We start from the raw sequence: 25432 nt of genomic DNA, 5'->3' as shown, positions 1-25432 counted from the left end.
TCACATTTTTGGTTATTTTGACCAAAATACTCAATTTTGCTCTACATGGGCCTTATATCCACTTACGAGGACATTATACTGCTACTGTTCTATCAAAATTTTAAATGAATATCCTCATTTGTGGCTCTCATTTTTCTTAAAAACAAAAATAAGGTAAAAAAAAAAAAAAAAAATCTGGAAATTCTTTGTTTTTACATTCATCGGGCCCCAATATGCCCAAATATCAAAGAGAAATTAAAAATGCATGTTGTGGAAGAGTTCGGGTCTTAGGAGGTTAAAATGTTTTCGGTGTTCTGTAGTGAATGAAATATCAAATCTGCAAATTAGAATAGAATAGCTTTTTTATTGTCACTGTTACAAGAACAATGAAAGGCAGTTTGGCATCTCTCCATGTATGAAGTACACAATAGCGTAAGTATTCACACAATAACAGACAAATTTACATTACAAGAAAGATATGTACAAGTTATACATACACCTGCAAACATACACGCACATATTTCCACATACACGCTTACATCTATATACATACACATACATGCCATCTAACTAGCAGGTGCATTGAGAGGTGCAGTGCAGGAGTGCAGTGTTGCGACTTTTTGGGATGGGGTTGGTAATTGCTACTTTGCTAAAAACACTGGGTTCATTCCTCGGGTTATGTGTAGGTCAGTGTTAAGTGACGTAAGAAAAAAAATGTTTAGGTACAAAGATTGTGCTGACACTGAATGGTAAAGAAAGGTTTTTCAAAGCGTCTTCACTTGCAAATATAGCATCTAATAATTTAGGTTAAAAATTAAAACAGGCAAGTGTAATAGTAAATTTGAGTAAAAGCACTTTGTTACGACGGAAATGCATATTAATGCTTATTCACAATTAACCCTGGTGGCCTTGTTTTAAAAAAGAAACAAAGAACCCAAACCCAGTCAGGCGCAGCCCATGTTCTGGGTTTTTTCCGCTGCTTTTCTGCCCCCTCTTTTTTTGGTTTCGCCCAACCTGGCCTGAACAGCAGCGCTTCAGCCTTTATCTTGGTGCCACTGATGATGATGAGGATGCTTCTCTCCATCTCTAAATGATTTCACAGGAAACCGACCACAGCTGTACGGCTGCGCGATGAATACACTGGCTTTTAACAGGCATAACTCTGGAATATCTGTGATTATGGATATCTTGTACTTTCTATGGATGCTGCCGTCGGTGTGGGCTGTCGAAGGTAAGCTGGAATTCGACTCTTATTTGAACGTAAACGCTTGAACGGAGCCGAGCTGTTAGCGAAGGGACGACAAAGCGCCATCATTAATTTACAAAAAAGAAAGAAAGAAAGAAAGAAAGAAAGAAAACAAAAGCCGACTATGCGTATTTTAACCTCATTTAAGGGACCAGTCTAGCGGAAATCACCGAGGATGGATGGAGCTCTACAGCTTTCACTATACCGAGAAGGATTAAAGCTGCAAATATGTTGGTAGTCGAGACAGAATTTAATCAGCTTCTCTGGCATTTATTCTTATCTGGCATCAAAGGCCATATACACAGTCTCATTTTCTCTGTTCCTCTCCTTGTTGTTGTTATTATGACTATTCTTATTATTTATCTTTAATTTAACTGACATTCCTTTTGCTGCAATCATTAAGTACAATATGTTTGGTCAGGCAAATACTTTCCAGTCCCACAACTTCAATTTTCTTGTTTACCCTATTTGTAAGAACAGTAAGGATAAGAAATATTTTATTCATCTAAAGGTTGACAAGATCAATTACATAAATACCCAGTATTTCTCATCAAAAGTTTATTTTAAAGAGGAAAAACAGTTAAAGTCATTGTAGGAGAGAAAACACTTTTATAGGAGAAAATAGTCTAGCCTGAGATAAGACAGGGTTGGCCTAGTCCACTACAGGGGGGACTTTACAAGTTTGATCACTTGCCAATAAAATGAATGTCTGTAATTGTTATGGTATTTTCATTTTCTTGCAGAGAGACAGAAGATAAACCAAACATTAAAAAAACAAAAAACATATTTAATCCCCTACAACTCAGCCAGAACTCATGCTCCAATAGGATTGACACTGTGCCCATGTGGCACCCAGATTACATTCAATTCAAATTTATTGATGTAGTCCCAAACCACAGCAACAGTCGCATCAATATCAATATTGTATATTGTACGATAAAGACCCTACAATAATACAGAGAGAAAACCCAACAGTTATGACTCCCTTTGAGCAACAGTGGGAAGGAACTCTCTGTGAAACACTGACAATAAAAGGACAGAGCACAAGTTGAAAAACTCAATAGGTCTCCAACTGCTGCACCTGTAAGAAAAAACACATACAGAAAACAAACAGCGCCTGAAGGGAAACAAAAGAAAAAAACATAGATGCACAAACAAACAATCTTGTTGTGTTCTGAGTGTGTTTGTCTGTCAAGAAATATACTTGGTAATGAGGGTGAGAAGCTGCATCCACACCCCCTTAGAATACAGAGACAGACAGAGACCCAGGTGACCAGGGTGCAGCCCCCATAGTACTGAAGACCCGAGGCCACACATCTTGATGACAACTGCGTGCACATCCCAGCAGGAGAAGAAGGGACGACCCAGATGGGGCCCTCATGGCCAAAGAGCAAGAGGACCAGAAGCAATGGTGGGCAGACGACTCTGACAGAGACTGGCCAACTCAGCATAAGCCGAGGTCCGGGCCCCAGGTACCCGAGAGCCGCCTGGCACCCAGCAAGTTTGCCAGTGAGCATTTAAAGGATTCAAAAAAGGCTTGAGAGAGTGTGTTGTGTTGTGATGAGATGAAACCAAATCGAGACATTATTAAGTCATGTTTTGCTTGTTGATCAAATAACAGTAACATGCAAATCCACTTATAACATCTGTGTAATGTGTTTTCTACATTTTTGGTTGATATTCTGTCTCTCTCCATTAAAATGAACTACTCTGAAAAAGTTAATTTCTTTGTAAGTGAGCAAACCTAAATAATACGGAAGGATTTAAATAATATAATAATTATAATTATTGTGATAATTTTATTCCCCACACAAAGAACATCATGGGATTTCCAGCTGCCTGATCCTATAACACTATTACTATTATTACTAAGGAATGGTTCAGAGACATCTGATCCAGCTCTATCTATGAGCGTGATCAAAAAGGATAACGCTAAGCGTAATATTAAAATTAGAGACAATGTCTATCTCTCAAACATAAACACTCAATATTTCAGTCAGGTTTTAAAGCATTTCACAGTACAGAGTGTATCAACTTTTTTGGGATAACGTCAGTGTTGGGGCTGCCATCGTCCTCATTCGGCATAGTTGGTTGAGCTTGTTAGTGAAGTGTGTTTGATGTGATGGGGTGTGTTCTCAACCAGATGAGCGAAGATGGTGATGAGGTGTTTGGAAATGTTGTAAGTGGCTGAGTTTATACTGCTAACAATAGGTCTTCCAGGGACTCCTTCTTTGTGGCTCTTCAGAAGTTAATATGTGCAGGGTATAGGATCCCCAAAGTAAAGTTAGTTTGTAGGGTGGTCAGTGGCTTTTTCTCTTTCAAGTGTTTGTAGATAGGCTTACTTTGAGACTTTAAGTATTACTGTCACTGAGGACTGGGGCAATTTTGTTGTGATAACCAACTGAGTTAAGAACAACAGTACACCTTCCCTTGTCAGCTGCTAGTAGGTTGATGCTGTGGTCTTCACTCAGGGATGTGAACACCTTACCTGAATGTTGAGGTTGGATGGAGGAACTTTTGCACTGGGCAGGGCAGGTTGCCCTGCTTTTGGCTGTGTTAGTTTAGTAACCCTTGAGATGCTCCACCTTTTGTTATTAAAACTGAAGAAGCCTATTGGATGAAAGGTCTAAAGAAATCCAGTCCTCTTCTTTTTTTCAAGCTCTTAAGACTACCATGACCAGGATGACTGGGAACATACACAGACAATACAAAATACAAAACAAAACACAAAGAGCAGCTACCTAAACTTTACTTATTCGGTGTCTTGTTAACAGTGTCACATTCTGTACAACCCTGAATACTGGATACTTTCTTTAAAAATGAAGGCAAAAAAATGAAAAATGTTTGACCCCCTGGTATAAAGCAAAACACGTACCTTAAAGCAGATAACAGGAGTGGAGAGGAAATGGCCTTGCGCTTCTTTAGAAGATCTTCATTTGGTCTGGAAAAATAAAAGTCTGTGACTCTTAAAAAAAAAAAGCCATCCATAAAACTAGTGCATTTTGCTATTTGTCACTGCTCAAGGAAAACACAGATTACTTTTCACCTCAGCAGCCAATCTGACAAAGAGTTGGAGCTCCGTTGAGCCAAGTATTCCTTTAATCTTAACTATGTCTGTGTAGGTACTCTGTAATCCAGGTCATGGTACTCTTAGGAGATTGAAGTCAAGATGAGAAACTCACTGTAATGACAAGCATTCATGAAAAAGATTCTCCGGTTTGTTGGTGTTAAGAAATTAGTTTGTACGTGATGACTTACATAGGAGGTTATATAATTGTCGGGGTTCTCTCTGTTTTCATGGTATTACTAATGGGTCTTGACATTGCTTAACATATAGAACCTTGAGGCAACTGTTATTGTGATTTGGCACTATATAAATAAAACTGAACTGAATTGACATCCAGGAATGATTGAAGTCATTTTAATAAAACAGAATTTAAAAATATATTTTAAAAAGATAAAAGTCCACACCTGTTAATTGTGTATGTTTTCTCAGTGTATACAATTCAGATGGAGTTTTGGTAAACTGTTAATAACAATAATAATAATAATAATACTAGTAGTAGTAGCAATAGAAGTACATGCACTGTTTGTGTATCCCTCGTTTTTGCTCCTACTGTTGACAAGAAAAGGAAGTTTTCATATAAGCCATATAAAATGCATTTCATTGATTCAGCATTTGGAGAACCAGACCTTTAGCAGTAATAACATGAACTCATGGTTTTCTCTATGACACAGGTGTTGAACTCCAGGCCTCAAGGGCCAGTGTCCTGCAGGTTTTAGATGTGTCCTTGATCCATCACAGTTAATTTAAATGACCTCCTTGACGTGTCTTGAAGTTCTCCAGAGGCCTGGTAATGAACTAATCATTTGATTCAGGTGTGCTGACCCAGGGTGAGATTGAAAACCTGCAGGACCCTGGCCCTTGAGGCCTGGAGTTCGACACCCCTGCTCTATGACTTCATCAGTCTCTTACATTGTCGAGGAACTTTAGCCTACTCTTCATTAGGGATGGGTACCGGTATCCGGTGCCATAACGGTAGTAACCAGACCGAAAAGCAGCGCACATTGCGGTGCTTTGTTTCGGTGCTTTATTTCGGTGCTTTTTTTTTTCCTGAGATGTCATACACTTTGGATTCTAGCCAATCATTTTACCTTTGCAAGGATAGTAGGCGGGCCCAGGTACATACGTTCATTTAGAGCAGAGCTACCGATTAAAAATGACCAAGGCGAAGCGGTCAAAAGTCTGGCTGTACTTCAGAGCAAAAGATGCAAACTCAGCAGCCTGCAACAAGTGCTTTAAGGTGATACTGTGATACTGCGCAAAGGAGGTAACTCCTCGAATCTGATGACGAACCTGGCGAGGCATAGAGTCCTGGCCCCTAGCCCTGCCAATGTAGCAGAAATGATGACGGATGATGATGGCAGCAGCAGCTGTTCTTCTCCGGGCGAGTAGCTTAATGTTGTTCGTGTGTAATTTACGTTGAGTAGGCTAACCAGGTTATTAAATTAATGCATGTAAGGTGAACTAGCAAACACCGTCGCAGTTACATGCGGCTGTCTTCTTGTTTGATGGCAGATACTCCCTTCACCCTGGACAAAAAGGTTAAAATGACCAAAGAAAAAGTGGAAAACAGCTAAACATGAGAGGTTTTTGGACAAAGTTTGTGATTTTTCCATTGTTTAAGCACTGCTTCCAGCCAAGAGTGAGACCATATATGCCCTATAGCTGCAGAAAAGGCTAACATTGTTATCTTTTTACAAAAAGACAGCTAAACATGTGAGGTTTTTGGACAAAGTTTGTGTTTTCCATTCTTTAAGCACCGGTTCGAGCACCGTTTCAAAAGTACCGGTTTGGCACCAGTATCGGATAAAACCTAAACGAAACCCATCCCTACTCTTCATTATGTTGCTTTAGTTCATGGCTGCTTTACCATTACAGTCTGTATGCACAAATTTGTGTGTAAAAAATACTGACAGATGTTTCACATGCAAATCAGTGATTTGTCAATATTTTTCATACGGATCTATGGATTTATCTAAATATCAATAGTATCAATAATTCTGGCAGCAGTATCGGATCCGTACTAGTGTAATAGAATCAGTGCTTTAGTTTGTCTCCTCTTAAGGTCAGTACGTTGTTCCACTCATCAATATAGCAGACATGTCTGTGTAAATGCCCCTTTTCTCATATAGGCACACTTTTCTCAGCTCCCTACTCTCCTGTGTGTAGTTGTCCTGCTGTCTTGTGACTCGTTGGCAATGAGTGAATGCACAGGTACTTCACAGGTGTATACTAATTTTCAGACCTGAATTTATTACTAATTTACAAACAAACTCAGGGTTTGTTTGTGTAAGCGTTCTGTTGCTAGCAAAACAAACATTCAGCAAATTAAAGCAAATATTTAGTTACATGTTGCTTTATATTTTGTTATGTTGCAGATTAAGTCATTTGTGCGTACTTACTTGGTTCTTTGTTTTCAGTTTTCATGTAGGTCAGGTTTGGGGAAAGGCCCGCCTGACATTTCCTGATTTTAAAGTACTGATGATGTCAGATGTGACATCAGCAGGGTAAACCAAGATGAGGGGTTTCTTCTACCATAGGAATGCTTCCTTTTGTGTGTTTCAAGATGTAAAGGGATTTGTTGAATCTTTTTTTTTTCATATATAGAGCCGTTTAGCTGTTACATGTGCTAATCAGAAGTGTGAGGAGCTTTTTGTAATTTTCAGTCATCTGTGTAGAGTTTTAGATTACTACTGTACTGGCTGGACTCATTGAAGGGAAATTGATAGCCCTATATATAGTCAGTCTCTGCTTGATTAAGATGAGGGAGGAGAGGTGAGCTTTGTTACTGAATTCATGGACTTTTTAATTTTGTTAACTAAGTTACTTTGGGGGAGTTTTAAGTTTCACATATGGCGTTCACTGTAAATAAAAGTCTCATCTCTCAGAATCCTAAATGTCTGCAGAGTCTGCTTCCTACCACCTTCCTTGACGTTCGAGTCACACTACTTCACAGGCTGAACCTGCGTTAATCCGTCATCAAGATTAATGCAATGAAAACCCATCTAGATTGCAGAATGGACAAACTTTGTACAAACTGGCCGAAATGCGTTGAGAGTGACATTTCCGGCATTTTGAGTCATTCTGCGCCCTAGATGGGTTAATTGCGTTAAAAATTTTAATCGCATTAATCGTGACGACGGATTAATGCGCGTTAACGTTGACAGCCCTAATACCTACATTAGATGTTAAAAAATTTATCAGTCACCTCATCAAGGTTATAAAATTAACACAACCCAGCAGAGAGTGTGATTGGTTTGGCAATGATTTCCTTTGATGTGTGCAGTCTTTCATGTGCAGCCCTCAATCATATGCTGGCTCCCTAAACTGACACTCAGTAAATATTAACTCTTAACTATTAACCTTAAATATTAACCTCTGCATATGAATCTTTGTGTTGTCTTTATAAACTCACTTTCACCTTAGGTCTGTACAGTCTATTATTATAGTTAAAGAGATCTGGTAGACTCAAAATGTAAAGTTCATACATTCATTTACAGTGAAAGTTCAATGCTAAATGTAAGTAATGGAATAGCAGTCAGTTGTTCTCAAGGCTCAAGGAAATTCTACAAAGTATCTCTCCACTAGAAAATAGTCTCTCTATCTCTCTCAGTAAGTCAGATCAGAAGGAGATCCAGGAATCCTGCACACATGAAAACAAACAGGTGAGGCAGAAGCATAAACAAACACCATGAGGAGTCAGGCAGGTGGAGCCAACGGCATTGTTCCCTGCATGACAATCCAGCATCAAGTGAAGGTCTTCCTTCTCCTTAAGTCATGGGTTGGGACCTCGAGGCATCAAGGGCCGCTCTTCGGCACGTTTTAGCTTTCACCTTGCATCAACACCCCTGAATCAAATGATTAGTTCATTACCAGGTCTCTGGAAAACTTCAAGACATGTTGAAGAGGTATTTTAGCCATTTAAATCAGCTGTGTTGGATCAAAGACACATCTAAAACCTGCAGGACACCGGCCCTTGTGGCCTGGAGTTCCCCCACCCCTGCCTTAAGTAGTAGCCAGTCTGATCACAGGATTATCACTAGGTGAGTTAATCATAGGTGTGCTGGACTGAAGGGTGAGTAGTGGAGGAAGAAGAGGACGGACACCTTTCCAATTATTTTTTGATATGCGTTTTGTTTCTAAATTCCAACAAATTTATTCAACTCAATTTGTCGTCATTTGTTAAGGGGCTTCCCTTTTTATTTTTTTCTTGTAAGAAGCTAGCTTGGCCACAGTGCTCTTTGCTGACATTTTAGAGTGACTTATCTAAGTCAATCAATATTCAGCAGCATAGTGCTCTTTCGCCTCTGGGAGAAGTGACAGAAAAACACTGAGCATTAAAACAGCTCATGACCTACTTCTTCACTTGCATATAACCTCAGTCCATTGGTTTAAATCAAACAGAAATGCCTGCTGCATCTGCCCCTTTCACAAAGAGTCGTGTGATTGACAGACAGAAGCAGCCAGTGGGATCAGTGCAGCTTATTTACTATACTCTCTATGAGATTTGAAGCTGACGACAGACCTAAATGAGACACTATATGGGTCCTAACGTGTGATCACTTTTATAAAAATCAGTCTTTGTTTTTTTTAACATCATTTAATATATATCTGATTGTGTCTCAAAAGTGATTATGGAGTTCTGTTAGCATTTTATACTCACAGGGTGTGTGCCTGTTACTGTGCTCTAACAATAGCACATATGAGTTGATCAGTGTTAGTCATACAGTAGTAGAGATCTGCAAGTATCTCCTCTGATGGAACTTTGTTAGTGAGCTGGGGGAGTCATGCTCTTGGATGGGTGGCTACCTGGAGTTTCTAGTTCAGTTACACTGCTCTCTTGTATCAGGGTTGGCTTATTTTGCTCAGTATTCAATAGGAAAGCGAGTTTTTCCTTCCTACTGTTGCCAAAGTGTCAAAGTCTTGGAGGTCATCAAGATGTTTTCTGGCAAAACTGAGATGAACCTCAGAGCTCTAGACTTTTTTGCCACAGTTGCACTGGTGTGCCTTACTTTTTTCCTTAGGTGCACCAGCACAAAAGTTAGGTGCACCCAAATTTTTCAACTGCATTGCTTAACCCCACTGTTTTACATATTCACATTTTTTTTTAACTGCTGTCCATGCAGGCAATATTGATTTGTAAATTATTAACTAACAATCTTGTCAGCACAAAGTTCTTTATTTGGAGCACAGTTCAACAAGAAGGATAAGTTACTGAAAAGGTGCTTGTGCTTAAAGTGCTTTGGCACTCTTTGGTAATATTGTAGGCAATGTCAAACTTTATCATCATCTTGGCTCCTCTGATGACCTGTTTGCTGCTGCCTGCTGCTGAAAGGCAGTGGGGAGAGGGGACACTTGGGCAGGGCATTTATCGCCGCATATAATGTGTTTTCTGGATACACTGTGCTTTTTCAGTGTTCAGAGGTTGATGGCTCCGTGTCAGAGCACTGGCTATGAATTTTAGATGGATCAGGCCTTAACGAAAAAGTTATCAATCATCTTTTCTCATTACCCACAGCTACATCCACTTCTGTCAGGCCTAGGCTTCTCACTAGGGCTGGGTATCATCACTGACTTCTATCATCTATCATCACTTCTATAATCCATTCGATTCCGATTCACAAAGTCCTATTGCTATTCATTTTGATTCAATTTTGACTCAGACAGTCAGGAATATTCAGTAGTGACACTGTGAGACTTCATCAGAGGTGTGAGCATCACAGCAGATGCCTTTGTGTCAAAGTAACTGAGGATAAAACACAGAAAAACATGAAGGAAATTTTCCTAGCCTTTCTTTTTATAGCAGATAATCGCCTTAAAACATTCTGCAGTAGAAAACAACAAAAGAAAACCATGAATCAACATTAACAGGTTAATGTTAAGCAGAGCAAAGTTACAGAGGTTTGATTAGAGACACAGCCTAGCATTTTGCAATTTGGGATCATTTTAAAAAGTTCAAATTTCTTCGCTATTAAACAGCAGAAATGAGGCCTTCTTGTCGAGGTCATTTTTGGAAAAAAAAACAACAACAGCAACAAAAGAATAACAGTGGCCGACAGCACTGTACATGACTTGTGCGTAATAAGCGAATGAATAATGCACAAAACAGAGATTTGAGATTTGAGGAAATTGTTCTTGAAGTACACTGAGAGAGAGAGAGAGAGAGAGAGCTCTGCATGAAGTGTGACTTTTATCTTGGTGGAAGAAAAACAGCAAAAGTAAGAGGGAATTCATGACGATGATATTCTTTTGCTGCTGGTTTAGTGAATTTTGGTTGGAGAGACACAATACCTGCAGCATCAGAATCTAGCACCCGACGGCACGTGCATGTACACATGTACGTGCCGTCGGGTCCGCGCTTTGTGTTTACGTCTTCGGGAGCTGAAAGCCAACAGCTCACAGATTCTGATGCGTTGGGTCTGTGTTTACGTCTTTGTGTGGAATCTGTTTACCTGCTCTCATTTACTGTTTTAGCTGTTTGGTGGTTGTTGAAATGGTTTTGTGAGCTGTAACCTGAGATTCTGGCGTTTCTGGCAAAATACATTTATATTTAAACGTCGATTCATGATTTAATGAATCGATATCGCTTTATTCATGTCATGGTCCTGGGCCATGTTGGCCCAGTATTCTTAGGTTTTGTGTGTTTTGTATTTTGCTCTTTCTTTATGCATTGGTTCCTAGGTCATTCTGTTAAGATGTTCCTTTGGTTACCCTCTGTGTGCCCCTCTGTATCTGTGAACCCTCGTCTCCCCTCCTTGTGTTTTATGCCATGTTTCCCCAGCCCGCTATGCCCGTGCTCTCCTGTCTCTCTCTCTCCTCCTGTCTGCACCTCTGTACTTCCTGTGTTATTTTGACAGTCTCCCATCAGTGTCGTGTTTCTCCTGCCATGTCTCGTTACGATTATCTGTGTCACCTGTGTTCCCCGTGTGCTCCCACTTCCCTCGTTAACCCTCTGTGTGTTTAGGTCTGCGTCTCTCTCAGTTCTGTGTCGCGTTCTCCCTCATGCTGTGTGTGATTCCCCCATGTTTCCTGGTGCGCTTTATATTTAGTTTTCCCAGTTTAGTTTTCTTTAACCTGTGATCTGTGTTTCCAGCAATAAAGCTGTGCTTTTTGAGTTCAGTCCTGTTTTCCGTGAGTTTGCATTTGGGTCCTCATCCTGCCTGCACACAGCCTAACCATGACAATTCAAGCTACTCACCTCTCTCTGCACTTTCAAATGTACATACGCATAGGACTACAGGACTATCTGGACCACGGCCAATCAGAGAGGTCCCGCCCCTGAATATCTCTGATTGGTTTAGACCATGATATGGGCATAATGTGTGTCTGTTGTTGACCACACGGAGATTCTCAGCGTTGCGGAGACTTTTTTTTTCTACTCGAGAATTTTTTTTGTACTAATATGTACACCGTATTACTATCTGTTGACATGAGGAGAGAAAATGCTCTCAATTATGGAAACAGCCAAAGGGTTTTTTTATGTTTGATGTATGATTTACATGTGTGTGGCTGTTAATAAAGTTGGCGCGCTCTAGGGGGCGTGTGCGTTCATCCAAAATGGCCGAAGGCTGATGTGTGTTTATTCCTCCCTAAGTATCGTCGGGGCAGTTTGCCATGCACGTCAGATTTTCCTGCGCATTTTCATATCTCTGCTAACAGGTTATAGGCCCAGAGAGCTAAGACATTTTCCAAAAAGAGTCCATGTGTTTTTGCCACCGAGAGAAACGTCACAACGTACAGCGCACTCGGTGAGGATTAGCATACCATGCTAGCGCCATGAGCCGACGAGCCGCTGAGTCAAATAGTCGTTGGGCTCAGCTAGTTTTTGATGGAGACGAATAGAATTACGAACTATGGGAGACGAAATTTTTGGGCCACCTTCGTTTGCATGGATTAAGTGACATTATTTTGAAGCAGCCTACCGACGCGGTGGGAGAAAAAGACAGAGCAAAGAATGCAGAGGCCTACGCGGAGCTGATCCAGGTTCTGGATGACAAAAGTTTGTCTCTTGTTATGCGAGAAGCAGCGGATGATGGGCGGAAGGCGCTGGGGATTCTAAGAAACTATTATGGGGGTAAAGGGAAGCCTCGTATAATTAGCCTGTATACAGAACTGACTTCGCTCCAAAAGTCCAGCAGTGAGAGTGTGAATGACTATGTGATACGAGCAGAGACAACAATCACAGCCCTGAGAAATGCTGGAGAAACATTGAGTGATGGGCTATTGGTAGCAATGGTTTTGAAGGGACTGCCAGAATCATTCAAACCGTTTGCTATCCATGTCACACAAAGCGAAGTTGAAGTGACTTTTGCTGAATTTAAAACTAAACTACGAAGCTATGAAGATAGAGAAAATGTGCGCTGCAGCGTCAGATGACAATGTCATGAAAGCACGTGCACAACCGAGCGACAAACCCACTTTTGAAAATTCGAATGACCGGGGAGCCGGCAACGCAGACATAGTGTGTTTCAGATGCGGACTAAAGGGACACAAAGCCAGGACGTGTCAGTGCAAGCAGTGGTGTAACGAGTGTAAAAGCACCACCCATCGGGACTCAACCTGCAGACGGAAACGGTGGCAGGACAACGCACGAAAAGTTTCCGAGGAGTTGAGCAGCAAAGACTATGGATTCCGGATAAGCAGCGAGGATGCAGAGTTCCAGTCAGAGCATGGCGTCAACAAAATGGGTCTGATGATGGACACAGGGGCAACTTCACATATTGTTACAGATATAACGAAGTTCAGAAAATTCGACGACAGCTTCCAGCCCAAGACACACTACGTACAGTTGGCTGACGGCAGTGTGAATGACTATGTGATACGAGTTGCAGAGCAAAGAGGGGAGGCAGAGTTTTGCTTGATGGACAGCAGGGGGCAGTGCCACAAAACAACCTTGAAACAGGCACTGTACATCCCCTCATATCCACAAGACATCTTCTCTGTGAAAGCAGCTACCTCCAATGGAGCGACTGTGATCTTCAAGCAAGGAAAAGACACTCTGCGACACAAAGACTGCACAAGGTTCCCAATATCTGAATACGACAGACTGTATTACCTGCAAACAGTAGACACTGAAGGTTAAGACCAGTGTAAGGGTTGCTATGACATGCAAACATGGCATGAAATTCTTGGGCACTGTAATTATGATGACATTCAGAAATTACAGGGTGTTGTTGATGGTATGGCAATGAAAGGGAAAACAGATAAATCTGTCTTGCATTGTGAAGTGTGCACATAGGGAAAGTTCGTTCAGACTAGAAACAGGGACCCTGATGCACGAGCCAAAACTGTCTTAGAGCTGGTACACACAGATCTAGCTGGACCAGTAGACCCAGAGTCCAGAGATGGATATAGATTTGCACTGTCATTCACCGATGACTATTCCAGTGCAGTGTTTGTGTATTTTCTGAAAAATAAGAGTGACACAGCAAAAGCAACACAGAAGCTTTTGGCTGATACAGCCCCATATGGGCAGGTTAAATGTATCAGGTCTGACGATGGAACAGAGTTTATGGGAAATGAGTATCAGGCACTCCTTAGCAAAAATGGAATCAGGCATGAGACCTCAGCACCATAATCACCACACCAAAATGGTACTACTGAACGTAATTGGTGCACACTTTTTGATATGGCCAGGAGTATGGCAATAGAGAAAGAGTTACCTAAAGAGTTGTGGACTTACGCAGTGCAAACAGCAGCTGTAGTGAGGAACAGATGCTTTAACAGACGCACAGGACAGACACCATATTTAATGCTGACAGGAAGAAGGCCAAACCTTTCCAGGATGCAGACATTTGGGTCAGTGTGTTATGCCTACAGGCAGAACAAGAGAAAACTAGACTCAAGGTGTGAGAAAGGAATTTTTGTTGGATATGACAAGAACAGTCCAACTTATATGGTCTACTACCCAGACAGTGGGAAAGTACAGAAGCATAGACTGGTGAAGTTTGAGACCAAAACAAGAGTAGAAAGACAAACACAGACTGACATGGTGCCAGATGATGAGGGTGACTTTGAGACACAATACAGGTCCACCAAGACCAGAGAAAACACTGATTTGAGTACAGACCACATAGATACTCTGGAATAGATCCCAGTAAGCATGTCTGAGATGAGCAGCCAGTCACAGGAGAATGAATTCGACTGCAAGGCTGTAAGGTACCCTTCCAGAGTGAGAAAAAGGCCTGGGTATTTAAGTGAATATGTTACTGACAAGGAGGATTGTGATCAAGTACTCACAAACATGGATTATTGTTACAGAGCAATGTGTAACATACCCCAAACATTCAAGGAAGCAATAATTTCATCTAACTCAGAGAGATGGGTCAGTGCAATGGATGAGGAGATGAAATCACTAAGAGAAAATGACACATTTACCTTAACCACTTTGCCTGAGGGTAAGAAGACAGTGGGGGGTAGATGGGTGTATGCAGTCAAAAACAATGGATACAGTCAGAAGATAGGTGTGGATTATGAAGAAACATTTTCCCCTACTGCTAACCTCACTAGTATTAGAGTGTTGATGCAAAAGGCAGCACAAGAAAACATGCTTTTACATCAGATGGATGTTAAAGCTGCCTATCTTCACGCACCAATAGATTGTGAGGTATTCATGGAACAACCTGAGGGTTATGAGGTGAAATCCGACACAAATGAAAAATGGGTGTGAAAGTTGAAAAAGTCGCTATATGGGCTAAAACAATCAGGTCGAAATTGGAATAAGTTGTTGCATGAATATCTGAGTGAGAACAACTTTGTGCAAAATACTGCTGACCATTGTGTTTACACAAAGATGACAGAAAATAAGAAGGTGATTCTGATAATATGGGTAGATGACCTGATCATTGCTGCTAGTGACGAAAGTGAACTAACTGTTGTGAAGAAAATGGTTGCAGCAAAATTCAAAATGAAGGATTTGGGTAAACTGAGACATTTCATTGGTATAGATTTTGACCAGAGTGACAACTGTGTAAAAATTTCACAAAAACAATATGTGGAAAAAATACTTCAAAGATTCAACATGCAGGATTGTAAAGAAAGACTGACACCTTGTGAGCAAAAACTGAACTATGCTGATGATGCAGAAAAGATGAGTGATGTCAAAAGGTACAGAGAGGCAGTTGGTAGTCTGATCTATTTGGCTACATGCACAAGACCAGACTTGAGTTTTATAGTCAGTAAACTTTCACAGTACTTTACTGAGCCAACTGAAGACCAATGGACTACAGTAAAACATGTACTGAGATATCTGAAAGGGACAACCGAGAAAGAACTGTGTTACAGGAAATGTGACAACAAAGAACTGAGGTTGTGGGCATACAGTGATGCTGATTGGGCAGCTGATGTAACAGACAGACGGAGTACAACTGGTTATTGCATAAGCTTGTCTGTAGATGGTCCTTTAATTTCATGGAAAACCAAAAGGCAACCTACTGTTGCATTATCTACCTGTGAAGCTGAGTACATGGCTTTAGCTGCAACCCTACAAGAGGTTTTGTACCTAATGCAACTGTTACAAGGTATCGATGGAAAATATGCACCGCCAAAGGTTTATGAAGATAATCAGGGTGCAGTTGCGTTGGCGAAGAATCCTGTGATGAGACAGATGTAAACATGTTGACATAAAGTACCACTTTGTGAGGTCAACTGTGAGTGAAGGAAAAATAATTCTGGATTATTGTTCAACAGAAGAGATGGTAGCAGATGTAATGACAAAACCTGCAAGTTAAGTTGTTCAAGTTTGAGAAGTTTATGTTTGGACATTAACATGGTATACGGACATGTACACAGTACCGAGGAAGAAACCCTATATGTGTTTTCTTTTGTTACTTAAGAGCATCATAATATGAGAGCAAGTGGGGGTGTTGACATGAGGAGAGAAAATGCTCTCAATTGTGGAAACAGCCAAAGGATTTATTTATGTTTGATGTGTGATTTACATGTGTGTGGCTGTTAAAAAAGTTGGTGCTCTCTAGGGGGCGTGTGCATTCATCCAAAATGGCCGAAGGCTGATGTGTGTTCATTCCTCCCTAAGTATCGTCGGTGAAGTTTGCCATACACGTCAGATTTTCCTGCGCATTTTCATATCTCTGCTAACACTATCAGTGGAGTAAATGGGTTATTGTAGGTACTTGGTGTTTGCTCTCACTGTGGTATTGTATCGCTTTCTGTTCCTGTTACCATGCACAGTGGTGATTTGTGTAGCTTAATCTGTGTAGCTCAATTAATTTCAAAATTAATTGTGATTTTCCTACTGTAACCTTCATGTGCTTTATCAGAGCACAATTTTCTTGAACCACCAGCAAATTATAGTCTTACTATTCAGTTATTGTATCACTAGCAGTATAGCCTGCGGTTCTCCTGCTCAGTGTATCACATCTTTAGTTACTCCTGAGCTTCGTTTAGCGTACCTTGTTTGTAGTTTTGGAGACAGGGCTTAGAGAACTGATGACTGATGCCGCAGATGACGTTTTGTAAAGAGGACCCAAATGCAGACACTTGGAGACTAGACTAATCTTAACAAAAGCAAGCCATTTAGCATACAAAAATACAAAACAAAAGGCAACTTTCACTAACAGAAAACTAAACTGGGAAACCACTAGCACATGGAACATGAGCAAGAGGCATCTCATCTAATGGAGTGATAAATCCAAATTTCAAATTTGTTGTTCAAATCATTGGAGGAGGAGGTCAGGCAAGAAGCTCAACAGTGAGTATCTACAGCCATCAGTAAAACACAGTGGAGGCGGTGTACTGGTTTGGAGCTCCATTTCAGCCAGTGGTTTTGGGGATCTTTTCAAAACTAATAACTAATGAACTAATTATGAACATAGAAAAGCACCATCAGATTGTGATCCACAATGCAATACCATCTTGAAAGCCAAGACAATTATTTTTAATTCAGCCGCACTGGAGAGTTTTCAAGCATGAACACTCTCTGTAACTTCGTGCCAAAGCATTTCAATTGGGCTCCAAAAAGTTTGGGGATTTTATTTTAATTTTCTAAGACATGAAGAGGTGAACCTGCTGGTGTTTTTAAGATCACTATCCTGCTGCACAATTCAAGCACACTTGAGCTTCAGGGCATGAACTGATGGCTGGAAATTCTGCTTGAGAATGTTCTGGTAGAGAGCAGATTTCATGGTTCCATCAATTATGGTAAGTCATCCAGGTCCTGAAGCAGCAAAGCAGCCCCAGATGATCACACTAACACTGCCATGTTTGACTGTTGGTATGACATTCTTTTTATGAAATGCTGTGTTAGTTTTACACCAGATGTCACAGGACTCAAACCTTCCAATAATTTCAGCTTTTGTCACATCCATCCATAGAGTATTCTTGGGGTCTTGGGATCATCAAGATGTTTGTTTTTTTTGGCTAATGTGAGATGAGTCTTGTTGTTGGGATGAGTTGGGATGAGATGAGTGTTGTTTTTGGTCAGCAGTGTTGGAACTGTCCTATGGATGCCATTTTTGCCTCTCTCTTATACCAATACCAAAGTCTTCTTCTTAAAAAAAGTCCTTCAAGCTTGGGTCCTCTACCAGAGGCCTGGGAGCTTGAGGGTCCTGTGCAATATTTTAGCTGATCCTAGGACTGCGCTCTTCTGGACAGAGATCTTAAATGTTGTTGCTGGGATCTGCTGGAGCCACACACGTGGCAGCACAGGAACAAGCTCTGAGCACAAGATCCATAGAGGCTGGGGTCTGTCATACCAGGCAAGACCCCAGGTGCAGGCTGAGCCCTTGATGCTTCTTTTTTCCTAATGTTGCTGTCATTCGGTATTGCTACTTCTATTACTATGGCTGTCTTCTTTTGCTTGTCCACCACCACTTTGTCCGGTTGGTTGCCACCACCATTTTCTTGGAAGTCCCACAGGATCTTAGCTCTGTCATTCTCCACCACCCTAGGGTGCGTCTCCCATTTTAACCTAGGGAATTCCAGGCCATAAACGGCAAAGATGTTTCTCTATATTATGCGGCCACTTGGTTATGGCGTTCCATGTATGTCCTGCCTGCTAGCATCTTGCACCCTGCTGTTATGTGCTGGATTATCTCAGGGGCATCTTTACACAGCCTGCACCTGGGGTCTTGCCTGGTGTGATAGACTCCAGCCTCGATGGATCTTGTGCTCAGAGCTTGTTCCTGTGCTGCCATGATTAGTGCCTCTGTGCTGTCTTTCAGTGCAGCTTTGTCCAGCCACTGGTAGGACTTCTGGATGTTACCACTTCTTGTCACTGGTACATACCATGGAGTGGTCTGGCCTTTCATGTTGGTTCCCCCACTTCTTGGGTTTCTGCTGCCTGAGGTATTCACTGAGCATGCGGTCGGTTGCGGCCATCCTCCTGATGTATTTGTGGATGTTCCCTGCCTCATCCTGGACTGTACTACTGATGCTCACTATTCAATTCAGTTCAATTCAATTCAATTTTATTTATATAGCGCCAAATCACAACAAAAGTCGCCTCAAGGCGCTTCATAGGTACAGAGAAAAACCCAACAATCATATGACCGCCTATGAGCAAGCACTTAGGCGAGAGTGGGAAGGAAAAACTCCCTTTTAACAGGAAGAAACCTCTGGCAGAACTAGTTCCTGGCCTCCTTCCTTCCACTTAGCGTACAGCCTTAGGGTATTGGACTTGGGGTGAAACCCTCCATGCATGGTCAGGAGTTTCCTTGTCTTGATGTAAGTGGCTTCTATCTCCTCTTCGGCCAGCTTATTATCCCAGCAGGGTACCTGATCACGGGCAGGGCGTAGGTGTTGATAGCCCGAATCGTGTTCTTACCCTTCAGCTGTCTCCTCAGGACTTGTCTGACCCTCTGCAGGTACTTGGTGGTTACAGCTTTTCTTGTGGCCTCTTGGTGGTTCCGATTTGCCTGTGGGATCCCCAGGTACTTGTAGCTGTCCTTGATGTCTGCAATGTTACCGTCTGGTAGTTCGATCCCCTCAGTTCTGACTACATTCTCTCTCTTTGTTACCATCCGACTACACTTCTCCAGTCCGAACGACATTCCGATGTCATTGCTGTTTATCCTGATGGTGTGGGTCAGTGAATCGATGTCTCATTCACTCTTGGCATACAGCTTGATGTCATCCATGTAGATGACATCTACATGGGATCCATGTAGAGGAGGTGGCTGACACCACCTCCTCTACATTGCTCCATTCCGTAATTGGTATCCATAGCCAGTCTTGTCAGTGGTCTGACTGAGGAGGTTCAGGCCTATGCAGAACAGCAGTGGGGACAGAGCATCTCCTTGGTAGCTATTCTGGGTGTCTCTCATCAGCTAGCAGCTGGTTGATTTGTACTGCCAGACATTTGTGGAGTGCAGTCAGCTTTTTCAGCCAGTAGGCGTGAATCGTGTCAGGGCCTGGTGCTGTCCAACTCTTCGTACTGGAGACCCTCTTTTTGGATATCTGCCACTGTGATGCCACCCTCTTATACCAATAATATATCTTTTACCAGTTGTATGCCCTAATTAAAATTTAATATATATAGATACACATTTCCCAGAAATTAGGAATTTGAGTATGAAAGCTGGTAAGCAGCATGGCAGGCAGTGCTGGGACATAAAGCAAAGTGAATTTTATTGAGGTATCCCTGTGGGTTTAATCCAGCATGGCATGCAGAGTGTTGTGAAGCCTACAATGATTATTTTTGCTGGACTTAGTTGGCCCACTCTCTCCTCCTCTTTGCCCTACTTTTCATTGATTCATGAAGCAAAGGCAGAACAAGAGATCTCTCTATATATGTGCTGCAGAATTGCAGTGCCAGATGGAGACAGTGGAAAGGCAGAGAGCCATTATTGTACAGAAAGACAGTGCATTCTACAATAAATATTAAGAAGGTGCATCACAGCAAGGGTTTAGTGAAACAAAAATTTGCCATTAATAAGAGTAATTCACAGAGATTATACATCTCAGAGAAAACAATTAGTTACCCTTCGTTCTAATTTAAACAGGATGTAACTAGATTGAATATGCAGTACTTCCAGCATATTGTAGTCACTTATTTGCATTCAAGCTGCTGAGACTGAGCTGCGATGGTGAGTGTCTAGTCACGAAATGAGGGCAACATATACTAATACACCCCCACCCTCACAAACCCATGATGTCCCCGTTTCCCCTGTCTATCTCCCATCAGTAGCTCCAGCCCATGCTAGCCTGTATTTTAAATGCTCTACTGCTGCACTGCTCTTCACAATTAACAAACATGTTAAATCATGACTTCTTTCTCTCTAATTTTGAAAGAAGCTTTACCAGTTATAAAAGAGGCTGTCAGACTGACACAATTTGATTCAAGCAGGAGATACAATGGCAAATTTAAAGAGCCACTATAGATGAAGTAGTCTAATCTTTTCTCTTATTTTCATACTTTTAACAGTTATTATTATTTTAGCTATGGTGATCCTAATACGCTAGTGTAAAAACTATATAAAAAGACAATGAGGCTGCCTAGAGCTTAAGGGAACTATAGCTTTGTTACAATTCAAATTTATTACTGAGTAATAACAGTCTTTTGAAGTTGTTCAGAGAATACAAATTTGTGCAACTTTAAATTTAAATTTCAGCAGCTTTTGAATGTTTTGCTTATACCAATATCGGGTAACATATGGCAAATGTGCGTGTCTATAAGATTGCAGGTTGTGTCAGTGGTGCGACACAGAGATACAGCCAGAGCTTAAAGCAGTTTTCTATTAGTAACTATTTGGATCGACTCTCCACGGTTCATGACAGTTTACAGGGTTTTCCATTAGGTCAGGGATGGGGGAACTCAAGGGCCAGTGTCCTACAGGTTTTAGATGTGTTCTTGATCTAACACAGCTGATTTAAATGGCTACATTACCTCCTCAACATGTCTTGAAGTTCTTCAGAGGCCTGGTAATGAACTAATCATTTGATTCAGGTGTGTTGACCCAGGGTGAGATCTAAAATCTGCAGGACACCAGCCCGTGAGGCCTGGAGTTCCCCACCCCTGCATTTTAGTACCAGGTACTAAAATAGTACCTGCTCACCCAGGAGAAAAAAAAAAGAAGGAAAAGGCTGCAATAAACAACTCAGTGGTCCCTGAGCCTGACGAAAAGCCACCGAGCAGCAGGTATATCGTGGCCTCGACGTCCACCTTTGTTGTGCTGTTCATGTCACATAATAATTACGTCACAGGATGCTTGGTCACGTTGCTATAAAGACAACCACAGGTCATACTCGATTATAATGGAAAACCTCTTGATCCGAGTTGAGTCGTGGCGAGTCGATCCGAGGCTCTACTAATGGAAAAGGGGCTTTTACTCTTCTCCACCCTTCTTGGCTGAGTCTGTGGGAATTGATTGCAGGTCAGCACTCATGGCCTCTATTCTTCCTATTTAGCCGCGGCTGTGACACCTGGCTTGTCACTTCTTCCCAACTCCTCATTAATCACTGCTGATACTAATAGAAAGCGAGCAGCCAGAAAATGGGACATTTGAATGCAACACTGGGTGCTTACATTTTAATATGACGCTGGACAAATACAAGACTTATTCTTCTTTTCTTTCTTTTTCTTTTCTTTCGAACAATTAAATTTTCAACAAAACAAACAGGAAATGGAAAACATAAGAAATTTCCAACACAATGATCCATAAAGCAAAAACAGAAGGTGTATGAAAGGAAGAGGCAGTGGCTTATCCAGTCCTGCCCCTAAGTTTAACTACAATTTTGTAACCAAAATGGTCATGCATACATGCATACAAACACATACACTTACATCTGTCTATAGACAAATACTGTCTCATATCACCAACATATTAATATTCTCATTCTATGCAATAGTACAGCTATAAAATAGCAGCAGGTAAAATAAGTTATACATAATTAATCTGAATTTTTTTATTTTTATACCTATCAAATATGTGTGGCTTGTATTTATTCTTAAATTGTGCAATATTTAAACTTTAATTTCCCATCTAAACCATTCCACAAAGTTACTCCACAAACTGTTATGCACATGCTTTTAATCTTTAAATTGCATTGTCCTCTCAGGTCGTATTTTCCCTCTCTGTTCTGAAACAAATTTTGAATATTATTTGGAAGCATTTTATTACTTGTTTTGAACATCATCTGTGTAGTTTTATATTGTACCAAATCCATGAATTTCATAACTTGTGTGTTTAAAAATAGATTATTGGTGTGTTCGCAATACCAAACATTATGCATTGTGCATATCTTTGAAGAGAACTCTTCTAATTGTTACCCCAGAATTAAGCACAGTAATTTAAATATGGCAGTAAGAGTTTGCAGTAAAGTGTGTGGAATGTTTTATTGTTTAGGATGTGCCTTGATTTTCTGAAAATCCCCATGGTTTTTGCCATCTTGTTACATCTTGTTATGTTAGGTGTTTGTTATATGGTTTCCAACAGAGCTTGTGGTCCAAAATTAAACCAAGAAATCTGTTTTCAAATACTCTTTCAGTGGATACCTTATCGATTTCTGATTCCGCATTTCACAATTTCTTGATTTCCAAACAACATAAATTTGGTTTTGGATAAGCTTATTTTTTTTATCAAACCAACATTCATTGTCTCATCTGCAAAAACAACAAACCTCAGCATGTTTGTCACTTTACAGATGTCATTGATATACATAGTAAACAGTTTGGGACCCAATACTGAATGTTTCGGGACACCACAGATAATATTCAAGCACGCAGATTTTGAGTGTCCGATTTGTATGAATTGCTGTCTATCCAAGATGACTTTTTAACCAGTTGTTTTCTACCCCGCTCACACCATATCTTTCCATATTTGTAACAATATTTTGTAGCCAATTGTATCCAATGCCTTTTTCAGGTCAATAAATATCCCCACTCTATACTTTTTTATTATCTATATCAGGAATCCCCAACTAAAATAGCAGGAAGTCCACTGCCTTTGTCAGTAACCTACTAATTTTATTCAGGTCTGTTGCAGCAGGGACACATGTAAAAGACACCGGCCCTCGAGGACTGGAGTTTGACACCCATGCTCTATACTGACTCTCCATTAAAATATTATCATTCTTAATGAACTTTACAAGCCTTGCAACAAATATTAACTTAGAGAACTGTGAAAGTAAGGAGACCAACCTGTAATGAGTAAAATTATTCTTGTCACCAACTTTCTGTAATATTTCTCTAAATATCCATAACTTTGGATATTTTTTATTTTGTCTGTGAACGTAACTGTTCTGAATGATAAATTACATATAGTAGGGACATAATTCCATCAATTACTTTTTTTTACTATAGTCAACTAGTCAAATCAATGTCATCGCTGCCTGTTTACATTTATTAACTATTTCTAGTTAATAATAAATAATTATTAACTTTCTTCTACAACTTCCAGTTGGACTGAATTAGGATTTTCTGGTCCACAGTCCTCACCCACACTGTTCTCCTCAAGCAGGGTATTTTTTTAATTTCCTTTGCCAGATTTGGACCCACACTGACAATGAAATCATTACCTGTTATCATTATCTGTTAACCACCTCATTCCTATTTGTAATAACCATATTTTTTCTCTGAAAAAGTCTGGGTAATTAGCTTTGGTTTGTTTATTTCTAATAGTCCATGTACCTTTAGTGTTATTCTTTTTATCCTCTGGCATTTTATTATAATAATCCTTATTACATTTATTGACGGCTAAACACAGTGCAAAGAAAAGAAAAGAAAAGGTAAACAAAGACTAACCTAAAAAAATGGGGAAACAACTAAAACCTGAAAACGTGATGAGCTGAGACATAAAACATAAATATGGACAAAGACAGTTAAACGTGGGATAACTGAGCTTGACGCATGACAAACAGATGACCCAACAACAAACAAAGGGAAACTAACACAATATATACACAGACAGTAACGAGGGAGGACAGGAGGGAAACACAACTGGACCTAATCTGACATAAAAAAGACAGGGAGGAAGCAAAACTGTAACACTGTAACACAGGACACGGAACGATCAAAATAAATCAGTAAGCAAGACAAATACGGAAGACGAAGACACACGAGCTGAATACTGAGATTGTGGGAGAAACTGACATGGGTGCATGACTGACTTGGGAGACAGAGAGTGAACATGGAACACAGAGACAAGAGGAACAAAATGAGTAACGTGGAACACAGGGAAAGTACTTTGGAAGTACTTTGGTTGTTTCACACTGGTTTGAAGCTAACATCTGATCACTAGGTGACATTCCAGGCTCTGGTTTAAACCTCTGATGTATTAACTACCAGAATATATCAGTAATAAGTGCTCTGTGTCTCACTGGTGGTTCTTTATTTTGTAGGCCATCCACTTCAGTTATTTTACTGTTTGTCATTTGAAGTCACTGAATGTCATTCACTTTTTATGGTCTATGGTCACTACATCGCTGCAAATCATTTCCAGTGTGAACAGAGCTCAATACACACAGTTTTTAGTGCAGTGTAACGTAGTTCTAATTCTTATGCCAGCCTTTTTGGTTTTGATTATCTCCAGAGGTACTAATGGATTCAACAACAGCAACAGCAGAACTGGGCTGGACCACCTACCCATCTCAAGGGGTGAGTAGAAAAATCAACACACTAGGAACAATGTAGTCAAAAGTTTGGACACACCTTGTCATTTAATGGTTTTTCTTTATTTTTACTACTTTCTACTAGTGGTGCAACGGATCAAAAATCTCACGGTTTGGATTGGATCACGGTTTTAAGTCACGGATCGGATCAATTTTCGGATCAGCAAAAAAAGAAAAAAAGACAAAATTTGAACATTTACTTATTAACTTATTTAAGTATTTTTTGCCTATTAAAAACATTCAACTCAAGACTCATTCCACGCAATTATATAAAAACAAATTAAGGTGCAATATAGGGCAGTACAGGGCTTTGTATCTACCACTCCGCTGTGATATAATGAGCTGTCACGGTCACGTAGCTTTCCGTTGACCTGGAGGTCCACCCATTTGTAGTTGGGCAACAGAAGATGCCTGGGACAGTTCAGCCATAACTTTAAACTTTTCCTGCTCATACATGCCTGGGTCCGATCTTGTCACTGAAGTGGACGTGCAACGGGATATCATAGCGGGGCTCAAGCACGTTCATCATAGTTTAAACCCCTTGTTTTGCACAAGGGAATACGGCCTCCCGCCTGCAG

At 40.7% G+C, this 25432-nt stretch overlaps 1 protein-coding gene across 1 annotated transcript in view; it reads left to right on the top strand.

Annotated features, from left to right (window-relative positions):
• The first annotated feature begins 1117 nt into the window (after positions 1 to 1117).
• Positions 1118 to 25432, top strand: part of LOC116323399 (ephrin type-B receptor 2-like) — a 64385-nt gene continuing 40070 nt past the window's right edge. The window contains exons 1-2 of the mRNA XM_039605038.1: positions 1118 to 1210; positions 24776 to 24840. Coding sequence (XP_039460972.1) covers positions 1159 to 1210; positions 24776 to 24840 — 117 coding nt within the window. The 5' untranslated portion in view covers positions 1118 to 1158. The remainder of the gene's footprint in view (positions 1211 to 24775; positions 24841 to 25432) is intronic.

The sequence above is a fragment of the Oreochromis aureus genome, linkage group 20, assembly GCF_013358895.1.
Source record: "Oreochromis aureus strain Israel breed Guangdong linkage group 20, ZZ_aureus, whole genome shotgun sequence".
Lineage (NCBI taxonomy): Eukaryota > Metazoa > Chordata > Actinopteri > Cichliformes > Cichlidae > Oreochromis > Oreochromis aureus.
This window is presented reverse-complemented; position numbering and strand designations above follow the sequence as displayed.